The following is a 14,876-nucleotide window of genomic DNA, read 5'->3' on the forward strand; positions in this document are numbered from 1 at the left end:
CGGGTATGATGGAGACCGTGCAGCTGAAAGTAAACCGTCACTCCTTCTGCTTCAGTGTGAAAGGCCAGGTGAAGATGCTGCGGCTGATGAGGCCGGGCCTTGGGGTGCGAGGGGTAGTGGAAGCTGCTTGTAGGCAGGAGACGTGGCTATGTGGCTATAAAGGGTGAAGATGAATGCCCTGTTTGCTTTTCAACCTCACTTGGATCAAGGTTGAAAGGCCAGGTGTGGCCCTCTTGGTGGAAGAAGGAGAGAGATAAGGCAGTATCCTCCCCTTCGGAGGGTCTGGGGATACACTCATCCATGAAAACCACTGAGGGCCGGGTGTGGTGTGTGCCTGTGGTCCTAGCACTTTGGGAGGCTGAGCTGGGAGGATCACTTGAGCCCAGGAGGTCAAGGTGTCAGCAAGCTGCGATCGCACCGCTGCACACCAGTGCCTGGGCGACAAAGTGAGACCCTGTCTTTTTCTCTTTTTTTTTTTTTTTTTGAGACGGAGTCTCGCTCTGCCGCCCAGGCTGGAGTGCAGTGGCGCGATCTTGGCTCACTGCAAGCTCCGCCTCCCGGGTTCACGCCATTCTCCTGCCTCAGCCTCCCGAGTAGCTGGGACTACAGGCTCCTGCCACTACGCCTGGCTAATTTTTTTGTATTTTTAGTAGAGACGGGGTTTCACTGTGTTAGCCAGGATGGTCTCGATCTCCTGACCTTGTGATCCACCCGCCTCGGCCTCCCAAAGTGCTGGGATTACAGGCGTGAGCCACCGCGCCCGGCGAGACCCTGTCTTTTTAAAAGAAAAAAAAAAAGCCTTTTTTTAAATTAAAAAAAAAAATCAAATCTACCCGAATGGCCTACACTTGGACCCACAAACCAGGTACCCAAGTTACCAGGCAAGGCAGCTGCAGTTGTACCACTCAGAAGTCCACAAGATTTGGGAAAAAAAAAAAAAAAAAAAAAAAAAACACAGCCTCAGGGATTTCAGTGAATGCTGAAACTTTTTTTTTTGAGACATAGTTTCACTCTTGTTGCCCAGGCTAGCATGCAGTGGTGCCATCTCGGCTCACTGCAGCTTTTGCCTCCTGGGTTCAAGCAATTCTCCTGCCTCAGCCTCCCGAGTAGCTGGGATTACAGGCACCCACCACCACACCCAGCTAATTTTGTATTTTTAGTAGAGATGACTTTCACTGTGTTGGTCAGGCTGGTCTCAAACTCCTTACCTCAGGTGATCTCTCCGCCTCAGCTTCCCAAAGTGCTGGGATTACAGGCATGAGTTACCACACCTGGCCTGCTGTTAACTTCTATAGGTCAGATGTTTGATTGCGACCGAGTTCAAGGCTGACACAGCCTGGAGCCAGGGCAGGTCCAGAGCTGCCCATTTCTAGGGCTTCAGACTTCCTACTGGGAGCATCGGAAATCCCTTCTGAACTTTGGAGAAGGTGGGTCATTTGGAGAGAAGTCACCTAAACTATCCTAGTTTAAGGAATCTATCCTTGAAACTCATCACTGAAGGAATTCAAAAAGAGAAAACTTAAGGGGAAAGAAAGAATATAAATTGTTTTAAATTTTGAAGAGTGGGCATGTGGCGGGTGGGGGGAGATAGTTAAGAGTTACAGGAAGGCCGGGCGCGGTGGCTCAAGCCTGTAATCCCAGCACTTGGGAGGCCGAGACGGGCGGATCACGAGGTCAGGAGATTGAGACCATCCTGGCTAACACAGTGAAACCCCATCTCTACTAAAAATACAAAAAAAACTAGCTGGGCAAAGGCCGGGCGCGGTGGCTCAAGCCTGTAATCCCAGCACTTTGGGAGGCCAAGACGGGCGGATCACAAGGTCAGGAGATCGAGACCATCCTGGCGAACACGGTGAAACCCCGTCTCTACTAAAAATACATAAAAAACTAGGCCGGGCGCGGTGGCTCAAGCCTGTAATCCCAGCACTTTGGGAGGCCGAGACGGGCGGATCACGAGGTCAGGAGATCGAGACCATCCTGGTTAACACGGTGAAACCCCGTCTCTACTAAAAAATACAAAAAATTAGCCGGGCGCAGTGGTGGGCGCTTGTAGTCCCAGCTACTCGGGAGGCTGAGGCAGGAGAATGGCGTGAACCCGGGAGGCGGAGCTTGCAGTGAGCTGAGATCCGGCCACTGCACTCCAGCCCGGGTGACAGAGCGACTCTGTCTCAAAAAAAAAAAAAAAAAAAAAAAAAAAAACAAACTAGCCGAGCGAAGTGGCGGGCGCCTGTAGTCCCAGCTACTCGGGAGGCTGAGGCAGGAGAATGGCGTGAACCCGGGAGGCGGAGCTTGCAGTGAGCTGAGATCCGGCCACTGCATTCCAGCCTGGGCGACAGAGCGAGACTCCGTCTCAAAAAAAAAAAAAAAAAAAAAGAGTTACAGGAAAACATTTCCAATTAATATGAGGAGGAATTTTATGCTGGGAGAGTTCCCAAAATTCAGTGACCGCTTTGGAAGACAGTACATTCCCAGACAAAGGTACCAGGCATAGGTGAGCGCTTGGTGAGGATGTTATAAAGGAGATGCAAACTTCAGGTAAGTAGGTAGAACAAATTGCATATAATATCCTTCCTGGCCAGGCATGGTGGCTCACACCTGTAATCCCAGCACTTTGGGAGGCCAAGGTGGGCAGATCACGAGGTCAGCAGTTTAAGACCAGCCTGACTAACATGGTGAAACCCCATCTCTACTAAAAATACAAAAAAATCGGCCAGGCATGGTGGTGCGCACCTGTAATCCCAGCTACTCAGGAGGCTGAGGCAGGAGAATCGCTTGAACCCGGGAGGCGGAGGTTGCAGTGAGCCGAGATCGCACCATTGCACTTTAGTCTGGGAGACAGAGCGAGACTCCATCTCAAGAAAAAGAAAAAAAGATCCTTCCCACGCCAAAAGTCTGTGACTGTGAGAAGTAGCTGCCGTATAGTGCAAGTTGGGTTGCATAAGAGGTTTACAGAACCACCCCGGAGTCAAAGGAGAGAGAACTTTTGGTAGGGAGTAAATAGGGAAAAAGGGACCCAGAGGTCTGGGATCTTGAACACTCAAGGAGGAACATTGTTCTGTGAGAAAGGTTTGTTTTTGACATGCTAATTTCTTCAACAGACCATTTGAATACTTAATGTGGTCCAAGCTCTGGGCCAGGACCTGGAACAGCAAAGACAAACCAGGACAAATCCCCTGACTCACAGAGTTCTGCAGTTTAGTTACCGAGACAGACACATGAACAGATAGTTTATCGTATGTGACAGGGTGGAGATGGGGCACAGAAGTGAGGCGTCCGACCAAAGAAATGAAAAGAAAAAAATATGGAATAGTTAGAATACCTGTTTCATTGATCTTTTCTGCTAATTCTGGCATCTGTGTCAGTTCCTAGTGAGTCTCCATTGACTAATTTTTTGCCCCCCCTTTATAGGTGTATTTTCCTGCTGCTTTGTGTGACTGATAATTTATGGTTGAATGCCAGACACTTGAATTTACGTTATTGGATTCGGGGCATTTTTTGTATTTCTAGAAATATTATTATTGAGCTCTGCTGATGCCATTATTAAGAGTCAGTTTGATCCTTTTGGGTCTTCTGCAAAAGATTTGTTAGGTGGGTATGGAGCAGGGCCCAGTCTAGAGCTAATGATTCTCAACTACTGAAGCATTACCCAGTGCCATAAGAATTACATGCTTTTCCCAGTCCAGCTTCTGGGAACAGGCACCGTCCCCGCCAGTCCTTCCAGGTGGTTCTGTCTGGTTTCAGGTAGTTTCCCAAGACACATGCGTCGATCAGATCTCCCAGATTCTCTAGGCAGCCCCCTCCTCACTGTCTCCTATGCATGACCTCTGGCTGCCTCAGTCTCCCCCAGCTCTCAACCCTCTCCTGCGCTGGACTCTCCTGGGTCTCCCCTGGCCTGCAGTGCTGGGTCCTGGAGACTCCCCAGCGTTCACCACGTTTGTTTCCTCTCCCTCAGGTCCTTTGTTGCCTGACATCGAGTACCTGAAAGCCCGCCATTTCATGCATTTTACCTGGGTTTTGGGTGGCTTCAGGGGGAGGGTAAATCTGGGCCCTGCTCCGTCATGGTCAGATGTGGGAGTTGCACACTGGCTTTTTTTGTTTGTTTGTTTGTTTGTTTTCTGGGATGGAGTCTTGCTCTGTCACCCAGGCTGGAGAGCAGTGGCACAATCTTGGCTCACTGCAGCCTCCACCTCCCAAGCTCAAGCCATCCTCCCACCTTAGCCTCCTGAGCAGCTGGGACCACAGGCGCATGTCACCACGCCCGGCTAATTTTTGTATTTTTTGTAGAGACAGGGTTTTGCTGTATTGCCCAGGCTGGTCTCAGACTCCTGGGCTCAAGCAGTCTGCCTGCCGTGGCCTCCCAAAGTGTTGAGATTACAGGCATGAGCCACTGCGCCTTGTGGACATTACCTTTTTTTTTTTTTTTTTGATACGGAGTCTCACTGTGTCACCCAGTCTGGAGTACAGTGGCACAATCTCAGCTCACTGCAACCTCCGCTTCCTGGGTTCAAGCAATTTTCCTGCCTCAGCCTCTTGAGTAAGTGGGACTGCAGGAGCCTGCCACCATGCCCGGATAATTTTTGTATTTTTAGTAGAGGCGGGGCTTCACCGTGTTGGCCAGGCTGGTCTCGAGCTCCTGACCTCAGGTGATCCGCCTCACTTGGCCTCCCAAAGGGTTGGGATTACAGGCATGAGCCACTGTGCCCAGGTGACAGTAGCTTTTTGAAGCATCCCCTTGGCCTGAGCTTTTAAATTGAGCATGGGAATCCCATTATTCATTCAGTGAGCAAAATGGATTTTTTTTTTTTTTTTTTTTCCAGACGGAGTCTCCCTCTGTCGCCCAGGCTGGAGTGCAGTGGTACGATCTCAGCTCACTGCAAGCTCCGCCTCCCGGGTTCACGCCATTCTCCTACTTCAGCCTCCCGAATAGCTGGGACTACAGGCGCCTGCCATCATGCCTGACTAATTTTGTTTTTGTGTTTTTTAGTAGAGACAGGGTTTTACCGTGTTAGCCAGGATGGTCTCGATCTCCTGACCTCGTGATCTGCCCACCTCAGCCTCCCAAAGTGCTGGGATTACAGGCGTGAGCCACCGCACCCAGCCAAGCAAAATGGATTTTTAAAATGAACTCTTACAAAACTTTGTTCTAATCTTGCTTTCTAATAGCCATGAATCAAACACATCCCATGGCATTGTAGGGTTCATGAGATTTATGTGTGCCCTGGGAGGCAGTCAAGTCCAAGGCCTGAAGTTTGCTGATGCAGTGCCCAAGCCCGGCCAAATGGAAGCTTGAAATTAGCCCTGGCTAATGTTTTCTTTTCTTTCTTTCTTTTTTGAGACAGAGTCTTGCTCTGTCGCCCAGGCTAGAGTGCAGTGGCATGATCTTGGCTCACTGCAGCTGCTGCCTCCTGGGCTTGAACGATTCTCATGCCTCAGCCTCCTGGGTAGCTGGGACTACAGGCTTGCACCACCACACCCAGCCAGTTTTTAAATTTTTGTTTTTAGTGGAGACAGGTTTCACCATGTTGGACAGGCTGGTCTTGAACTCCTGACCTCAAGTGATACACCTGTCTCAGCCTCCCAAAGTGCCGGGATAACAGGTGTGAGCCACCGTGCCCGGTCCTGGCTAATGGTTTCTGTGTTGGCCTCAGAACATGTGGCCCTGGGTGGCCCCGCCGATGGCTGGGACGGCAGCTGGGTGGCTCTGCCACAGGAAGTGTGGTTTGGAGTCAGGACTGGGCTCCTGCTCTGGGGCTGGCCTACCCTGGGGCTGCTGCGTCACTTCTCCTGAGCTTTGGTGTCCTGGTCCTGACAGTGAGGCAGCAAATACCCACCTAGGGGGCTCTGGCTGGGCTGGGAAGGGACAAGGGAGAGCCGCTGAGTCAGGAGCCATTCCCAGTGGGGTGGCTACCTGGAGGATGCCACCCAGGGATGCTTGGGTGGGTGCTGGGCTTATGGTGAACATGCAGGGGCAGGTGGGGCTGATGCCAGCACTGTGAGGCATGGATGGTACAAAGGCTGAAGGCCCTGAGAGGTCTGAGGGCTCTTGTGTGTGGGCAGCGCAGCTGGGTGGGCAGTGGCAGCAAGAGGCTCAGTGCAGAGCCAGCAGGCAGCGCACCTCAGCAGGCCAGAGTGCAGAGGCAGATCAGGGGTCCCTAGCATCGTGCAGCTTAGCCACCGTGTGGGCAGCCACAGGCCCAGGCCCTGCCCACACTCTTCTGGACCTCACAGGCCCCAAGGAGTGCCTGTTCTTGAGTCCTGAGCCAGCTCCCCATGCTCACCTGCTGCTCTCCTTGTCCTTGCAGCCGCTCAGCTGGGAAGGAAGGTGGCCGTGGTGGACTACGTGGAACCTTCTCCCCAAGGTAGGCAGCACCCTATGGGAGCTGGGTAGCCTGGGAAAGGAGGCGGGAGGTGGGCCCAGTTGCTGTACAGAGGGCAACTGACACCAAAGTCCTTCAGCCCTGCTGTCCATGGTCTCTGGACAGTGTCCTGTTTCACTCAACATTACTTTAAAGTTCTTCATCATTATCAAGAATGACTCTGGCCAGGTGCAGTGGCTCATGCCTGTACTCACAGCACTTTGGGAAGCCAAGGCAGACCTTGATCACTTGAGCCCAGGAGTTTGAGGCTGCAGTGACCTCTGATTACACCACTGTACTCCAGCCTGGGCGACAGAGTGAGAACTTGTCTCTAATTTTTTTTTTTTTTTTTTTTTTTTTTGAGACAGAGTCTCGCTCTGTTGCCCAGGCTGGAGTGCAGTGTTGCAATCTCGGTTCACTGCCAACCTCTGTTACCTGGGTTCAAGTGATTCTCATGCCTCAGCCTCCTGAATAGCTGGGACTACAGGTGCATGCCACCACACCCAGCTAATTTTTGTATTTTTAGTAGAGACAGGGTTTCAATTTAGTTGGCCAGGCTGTTTTTTAACTCCTGACCTCAGGTGATCTGCACGCCTCGGCGTCTCAAAGTGCTGGGATTACAGGCGTGAGCCACTACACCGGCCTAAATTTTTTTTTTTTTTTAATTAAAAATAGAAATAGGCCAGGCATGGTGGCTTACATGTGTAATCCTAGCACTTTGGGAAGCTGAGGTGGGTGGATCACCTGAGGTCGGGAGTTCGAGACCAGCCTGACCAACATGGAGAAACACCATCTCTACTAAAAATACAAAATTAGCCGGGCATGGTGGTGCATGCCTGTAATCCCAGCTATTCAGGAGGCTGAGGCAGGAGAATAGCTTGAACCTGGGAGGCGGAGGTTGGGGTGAACGGAGATCACGCCGTTGCACTCCAGCCTGGGCAACAAGAGTGAAACTCTGTCTCAAATAAACAAATAATAAAAAAAAACAAAAACAACTTTTTATTTTTGAGTACAGTTATAGAGAGCAGATTCATGTGGCATGTCAACTGGGCCCTGTTAGAGTTACAAAGCAACTTAAAGGAATTCCAAACACTCTAGAAGAACAGGGAAGCCTTTAGCAGTCACCTGAACATAAATTCAAACGTGCTCTTCCCACGTCCCAGGCACCCGGTGGGGCCTCGGCGGCACCTGCGTCAACGTGGGCTGTATCCCCAAGAAGCTGATGCACCAGGCGGCACTGCTGGGAGGCCTGATCCAAGATGCCCCCCACTACGGCTGGGAGGTGGCCCAGCCCGTGCCGCATGACTGGTAAGGACCTGGCGCCGTGGCATTCTGGTACTTTTCTTCTATTCTTGGGTGGAAGAGGAAGAGGGGGCTTATCCTCCATGAACCCTCATGGGGAGTGCGCCGTAGGATGGGTTTCTCAGCCAGGGGCGACTCTGCGCTGTCTGCTGCAGACATTTGGGAATATCTGGAGACAGTTTTGGTTGTCACTGGGAAAGCGTTTGATCCCCTTCTGTGGGGAGCCCAGGGATGCTGCAACCGTGCACAGCACAGCCCCACCAAGAACAGTCCATCTCCAAGGCCTGGAATGCGGAGTGGGAGGCCGCTTCAGCTGAGTTCTTTTGGGAAGGGGACCACGTGGCCCAGCCACACCCACAGTGGCTCAGATAGGCTCTGCCTGCTGTGAGTAGCCTTTGGGGCACAGAACAGCTGCATCTGGATAGCCGTGGGTCAGAGCCCCTGTTTTCTGTGAGTCCAAAGGTCCATAGCCCCAAGCCTGGGACAGGCGGTGGCGCGTAGGGATGGATGTCACGTTTTGCCACCTCTCAAAGCACTCTTGTTTTTTGATATTTCTATGAATGTACCATTTGAATCTAATAGTCCACTGTGAGACCCTGCAGCTAACACCTGTGTTGTGACTTTTACATTTTGTTTTGTGTCTTCACAGGAGGAAGATGGCAGAAGCTGTTCAAAATCACGTGAAGTCCTTGAACTGGGGCCACCGTGTCCAGCTGCAGGACAGGTACTGAAGCTCTCTTGGGGAGTGGGCCACCCTCTGGACCTTCTCTCGGGCGTTTCGTGCCTGGACACACACTTACTTACTGTGCAGAGCACGCCCTGGCAGGCTCTGGGGATTCAGGTCCTGCTCAAGGGTGGGGATGAGGACAAGGAGCAGATGGGAGTGACTGCAGGGGAAGGGAAGACTGCCCTTTGATGCTGAGCACAGCCTGGAGGTGCTGCCAAGGAACGAGTGAGGCCACATTGGCAGAATGGCCAGAGCCCAGGGCTGCACAGGGAGGAGGCGCTTGGGGCTGGGAGGCCTCAGGCCAGAGAGCGTGGACACGACTGGGCCTGGGGCTGATAAGCGGTGAGGGCCATCCCAGTGGCAAGCCCCTACCCTGTGAACCCCCGTCTTACTGCACACCTCCAGCTCCTTGGGTGTGGGTGCAGGGGCCTGGTGCTTTCCGCTGGAGCAAATGTCCCTACTTGGTCACTGTTCCTTTCAGCTCCTGGGGGATCTCCAGCACAGAGGCTGATGCTCCCTGGGCCTGCAACCTTCTCCTGGGGCTCAGCTGCCAGCACAGCAGATGCCTGAAACTGGTACCACCTCAGGCCCAGCCTTTCTCCTGGGGCTGTGGCACTGCCTGTGCCCCATGGGCTGTGGAGGGGACAGTGGTCCTGCAGAGGTCTAGTGGCTCTCCTCATGCACCATTTGCTTGGCCCCAGGCGGGTTCTTCCTGGGGCTTCACAGCAGGCAGCAGTTTTGTGCCCGCTAAATCCAGGAAAGAGAAGCCAGGAAGCCAACTGCTTGCCCTCCACCTGGGCTTCACGAGCTCTCCCGCTATCCAGGGAGCTAAGCTACATTGTGCTGTGGAGTTTCTGCTTTGCTCTGTGGGGCTGTGTATCCCCCGGTGCAGTTTCCTGGGGGCAGCAGGCTCTGCCCTCCTTCCTCCCTGCCCTGGGCAGCTCCTGGGCGGGCATCAAACAGGCCCAGCCCACTGCCTGCTCCGGAGCCACCAGCAGAAGGAGGCTGGGGTGCACCTGGGCTGTTTCTGCTTTTTCACTCTTCTGAAAAGTGCTGTCATGAGCATTGCGTGGCTGTGTCCCACGGCTGCTTCCTGGCCATTGAGGTGATTGAAGGGCTCTTGCTATGGGAACTTCATGCACCTCAGACAGCCCATGGAGGCGCAGGCTTGCTGGTGGGGAGAAGGCAGGCTCAAGCAGGAGGCGGAGCCTTCCCAGAACCCTTTCTGCTGCACGGTCCTTTTGTCATTAGAAAGTGTCGGTCGGGTGCAGTGGCTCATGCCTGTAATCCTAGCATTTTGGGAGGCTGAGGTGGGAGGATCACTTGAGCCCAGGAGTTGCAGACCAGCCTGAGCAACATAGTTTTGTTGCTACATGTCCCTACAAAAAATAAAATGAACTAGCCAGGTGTGGTTGCCCATGCCTATAGTTCCAGTTACTTGAGACGAGGCTGCTGTGAGCTATGATCGTGCCACTGCACTCCAGCCTGGGTGACAGAGTGAGAATCTGTCTCTAAAAAAAAAAAAAAAAAAAGGGTGGGGCTTGGTGGCTTACGCTGTAATCCTAGCACTTTGGGAGACTTAGGTGGGTGGATCACTTGAGGTCAGGAGTTCAAGACCAGCCTGGCCAACATGGCGAAACCCCATCTCTGCTAAAAATACAAAAATTAGCCAGGCGTGGTGGCGCAAGCCTGTAATCCCAGCTTCTCGGGAGGCTGAGGCAAGAGCTGAGGCAAGAGAATGACTTGAACCCGGGAGGTGGAGGTTGCAGTGAGCCAAGATCATGCCACCGCACTCCAGCCTAGGCGACGGAGTGAGGCTTTGTCTCAGAAAAAAAAAAAAAAGAAAGAAAGCATGGGTTGTTTTATTTCTGTGCACCATGCTCCCAGCCACCGTTTTGCCAGGCTTGTCATGCCCATTCTCTTGGTGTTACCACACCCCTGAAGGCAGAAGGTGACACCATCTGGTGGGCACCACAGCTCCCTGCTGGAACATGTCTGGGTGATGAGGACTGTCCCCAAGAGAGGTCCACCCACCTCTCGCTGCACACCAGGGGTGTACATGGCCTCTCCGGACTGTGCTGAGCTGGCTTCTGTCCCTGCTTTGACACATGTGGTTAACGTGTCCCTGGGATCCCTGGGGGACAGGCGAGGTGCCCACACAACCCTTCCGTGCTTCTCAGTGTGGTTGCTGCTTACTTCTTGGTCCACTTGAGCCACAGCACCAGGCCTTGCTGGAGGCTGGAACTCCCTTTTACCAGTGCTCCCTATTTGATACAATTGGTGACGTTTAATTTGCAGAGGAAATGTTTGAAAATCTTATCTTTATCTTTCAGAAAAGTCAAGTACTTTAACATCAAAGCCAGCTTTGTTGACGAGCACACGGTTTGCGGCATTGCCAAAGGTGGGAAAGAGGTGAGCATCTGACTTACTTGTGTGGCTCCTTATGGACTCTTCTGCAGACCTTGGGCACCAACTGCAGCTGTGTTTGACCTGGGTGCTGTTCTCAGTAACACGTGCTGCTGGAATCGACAAGGTGGCTTCTTTCTGGGCACTTGTCTTTAACATGATCAAATAGTTTACTGAGCTGCTGCTCAGAGTGATATGGCAACAGGGTTGGTGGCCACACCCTCTTTGCAGGATTATTTGGGGATTTGAGGGTGCCTTGAAGTGCTTGGTGTTAGAACATCTCCCTGTCCGCTCTGCCTGTCCCCCTTCTGCCTGGCTGACCGTTGATGGGATTCCAGCTCCACAGGGCCTCTGAACTGCTGGCCGAGGGTCCACACTGCAGGGCAGGGGCTATGGGAACTGCTGGCCAAGGTCTGTAGTGCTCAGGCCCTCCGGTAAGTGACCACCATGCACCTGTCTGACCCATGGCTTTCTCTTTTTCTTCTCAGATTCTGCTATCAGCTGACCACATCATCATTGCTACTGGAGGGCGGCCGAGGTACCCCACACATGTGAGTGTCCCTAGAGCACAGCATCCCTGCTGCACTGGCCCATCCCCGGTCTCTCTGAGGGATGTGCTTTTACACGCGTGCTTCCACGGCAGCGGCTTGCACACCCTTTCCCCCTATACTCACTGTCATCACTTTCTGCTTTCCAATGCTCTTGAATCCACACAGCTGAAATGTGGGGTCCCCAGTGGCCTCCAAGCTGCCAGATCCTCAGGACAGCTCTCGTTCTGCTCTCCCTCTGCCCCGCTGGATCTGTCCCCTTCTACCCCAGCATCCTGCTTCCTAAGTCTCCATTGCTGATTCCCCCTTTTCCCTTCAGCCTCAGAATGTTGGCACATTCAGGATATAAGCCTCATTCTTCATCTTCCTCCTTCTCCTCCCCCAGTTTAAAAAAAGTTTGAAATAAAATTCACAGGCTATAAAATTTAGCCTTTTATAGGGTACAATTCAGTGGTTTTTAGTACATTCACAGAGCTGTGTGGCCATCAGTCACCACCATCCATTGCCAGCACTCCTTCCATCATCCCTGAACTGAAACTCTATTCCCATTAAACCTAACTCCCCAGCGCCTCCTCCCCCAGCCCCTAGCAACCACCACCTACTTTCTGTCTCTATGAATTTGACAACACTAGGCACCTCGTGTAAGTGGAATCGTACACATTAGTCCTTCTCATGTAACTGGAATTGTACGTGTGTGTCCCTTAGTGACTGGCTTACTTCACTGAGCATAACAACCTCCAGGTTCACCTACACTGTAGTGTGTGTCAGTATCATTCCTTTTTATGGCTGGATACTATTCCATTGTATAGATAGACCACATTTTGTTAATCCACTTGCTTGTTGATGAACACGTGTTATTTCCACTTTTTAGCTATTGTGAATAGTGCTGCTGTGAACATCTGCAAAGAAGTTTTTTGGTGGACTTCAGTTTTCACTTCTCTTGGGTTACACTTAGGAGCAGAACTGTCGGGCCATGTGGTAGCTTTATGTTAAACCTTTCAAGGAACCTCAGACTGTTTTCCACAATGACTGCATTTTACATTCCTTCCAGCAGTGTGTAAGGGTCATGGTTTCTTGTTTCTTCACGTATCTTGTAATTTTTTTAATTGAAAGCCGAACATTTCAAATAATTTAATGTGGTAACTTTGGAAACCAGATTCTCCCTCTGCCCCAGGATTCTGTTGTTACAGCTGCTTATTTGGTGACTTTTCGGAACTGACTTTGTCGACTCTTATTCTTTGTTGTATGAGGCCACTGAAGTCTCTACTTGGTTAGCTTAGTGGTCAGCTAAGAACTGCATGGAGATTTCCCTAAACTAAGCACTCTCCCGGTCTTTGCTGAGGGCTCCATGAGCGTTTGGAGGGGATGCCTTCCGCACTCAGCAGACAGCAGGCAGCTCTGCCCTAGCCCTCACTTCCTGCCTGTGCAGAGATCAAGGTCATCTGGAGGTGAGGGCTCAGGGCCTCCTTGGTCCTTCCTGATGTGTGCACAGTGCCGTGTGTGTGCCCGGCCTAGGTTCCCAGGAATATGCTGGAACCTTTCAAAGCTCCAGTGGACATCTCATTCCTTGGCTTTTCCTTTGAAGCTTTTTTGGGCAGTCTGTTGTTGGCTCCAACTGTTACCTATCCCCTCAGGCAGCTGTGAGATGAAAACCTCAGACAAATGCCCCCCAGAGAAAGGCTTTTAACCCTGGCTGAGCTCCAGTGAAGTCGGATAAAGATGACCCTTTTGAGGGGTCTTCTCGGGAACCCCTGTCAGGGTCAGATGCTGACTCTGACTCTTCTTTGGGAGGGGCTTTGAAAGACCCCAGCTGGGTTCTGCTTTCTCTGACACGTCACTGTTCAGGCTGCCGCTGAGGTGGGAGTGGGACCAGAGTGAGTTAAAACACCCTGGAGCTCCCATTCTCACTCAGCTTCAGCTGTTTTTCCTGACTTTAAATGTTCCCTGTGTTGCTGCAAGCCTGTGGTTAATTTCCATAATTCTGAATTTCACGGTTCTTGCCAGTTTTATCACTGTCTTTAACAGAGAGGTGAATAACTCCTGGCCCAGTCTTGTGTGTTGTGGGGTCAGAGTTGAGGAAGGGGCCCCAGGGTGAGGGGTTGGAGGGCAGCTGTGGCAGGGAAAGCAAACCGGCTGGGGGTGGACAGAGAGGTTTGGCTGAGACCAGCCCTCATGGGCCTCCCAGGGAACCGTGTGCCGCCTGCTCCAAGCCTCTAAGTAGGCTGCAGCCAAGCTTTTGAAGACCACGGGTCTCTCAGCCTGGAGGCCACACCACCTCTGACTTAGACCCAGGGGCAGTCCAGTGGAGGTGGAGCAAGGGGAGGTTCTGCCGCTTCTTGGACATGACCCCAGCTTCCACTTCGTCCTGTGCTTACTATGGGAACAGGGAAAGGAGGGGCCCCAAGGAGCACAAGCACTCCCAGTCCTTAGAGGCCACGGGACTTCTCTGGCCGCCAAGCAGCCACAGCAGCCTCTAGCGGGGGCAGGTTGCTTATGCACAGAGGTGGGGCTCAGGGCTGCGTGGCTCTGTAGGATGACACTGTGAGATTGTTCAAGGCAACTGCCGCAGACACGGTCCAGGTGATCCCCTCTCCTGGCAGCTGGGCTCATGGTGGTTGTGCTTAAAGAAGGCCACAGCCAGCTTCCAGCAGCCCAGTGGTCACTGGGCTTCTCTGAGGCCCCAGGCAGAGCTGCACGTGCATCCGTACCAGGGAGCCCTGCACGGGAGCCCTGGCCTGGCCCGGCCCTGCTCTGCACCTCACAGGCAGCTGCTGACGGCTCTTTGGGCTCATAGGGGATCCAGCAGGCGCTCCTGGTCCTTAGGAGGCAGGCAGCTCAGAGCCTGTCCGCCCTCCCCGCCACGCCCTCCCAGGGTGTCTGCCAAGGCTTGCTTGCGTTTTAGTCCCTTTGATTGCCAGACCTTTCGGTTTTCCTTGAGCAAACCTGAGAAATTCCTGACTTTATTTTTTTTGCCAATTGGAAGCGTAAACTGTTTGAGATCCGTTTCCTCCACCAGCACATCTTGTTCTCATGGCCGCTAAGGGGATGTTCACCCTGGGCCTTCCACCTGCTTGGCCACCCCTCTTCAGATGACCTGTCTGATTTCTAGGCTCAGAGCCCACCCGGGCCAGCCCTTGAGAGTGTGAAGTCTGTCCTGGCTGAGCCAGGTGCCCTCAGAGCTGCCCCTCAGGCCCTGCCCACCTCAGCCTGTGGCACTTACCCCCTGTGCCTCCTCTCCTCTGGCTGGCTCTGCAGGCCACCCCTGCCACGCAGATACACCTGAGCTCTGCTGGCCCTGGTTTGCTGACCTGTTCTCTCCCCACTTCCCCTCTCTGAGTTTGGACCACCCAGAACCCAGGTGTTGCTCCCTGGGGCTGCATACCCGTCTGTTTGGTGTGTCTGTCCAGAACCCAGGCAGACTTGAGGGGGCCCAGCTGTCTGCCTGTATGGCCCCTGCAGTTGCTGTACCCACCTCAGGCCCTGTATCCTGCTCTGAACCAGGGTCAAGGGGAGGGTCCTGGGGAACAGAGGGGAAAG

At 52.9% G+C, this 14,876-nt stretch overlaps 1 protein-coding gene across 15 annotated transcripts in view; it reads left to right on the plus strand.

Moving 5' to 3' along the window:
- The window catches only part of TXNRD2 (thioredoxin reductase 2), a 68,720-nt gene that overhangs the window by 17,910 nt on the left and 35,934 nt on the right, over positions 1 to 14,876 (plus strand). For 10 of the 15 annotated variants that reach the window (XM_045363979.2, XM_005567957.4, XM_045363980.2 and 7 more), the window contains 5 exons: positions 6,303 to 6,359; positions 7,520 to 7,664; positions 8,308 to 8,382; positions 10,719 to 10,797; positions 11,280 to 11,342. In XM_045363979.2, coding sequence (XP_045219914.2) covers positions 6,303 to 6,359; positions 7,520 to 7,664; positions 8,308 to 8,382; positions 10,719 to 10,797; positions 11,280 to 11,342 — 419 coding nt within the window. Of the gene's footprint in view, positions 1 to 6,302; positions 6,360 to 7,519; positions 7,665 to 8,303; positions 8,383 to 10,718; positions 10,798 to 11,279; positions 11,343 to 14,876 lie in introns of those variants that run through there. The other 5 variants (XM_065522499.1, XM_074004427.1, XM_065522500.1 and 2 more) reach the window with 2 other exon arrangements.

This window comes from Macaca fascicularis, chromosome 10 (assembly GCF_037993035.2).
Source record: "Macaca fascicularis isolate 582-1 chromosome 10, T2T-MFA8v1.1".
In the NCBI taxonomy this organism is placed as follows: domain Eukaryota; kingdom Metazoa; phylum Chordata; class Mammalia; order Primates; family Cercopithecidae; genus Macaca; species Macaca fascicularis.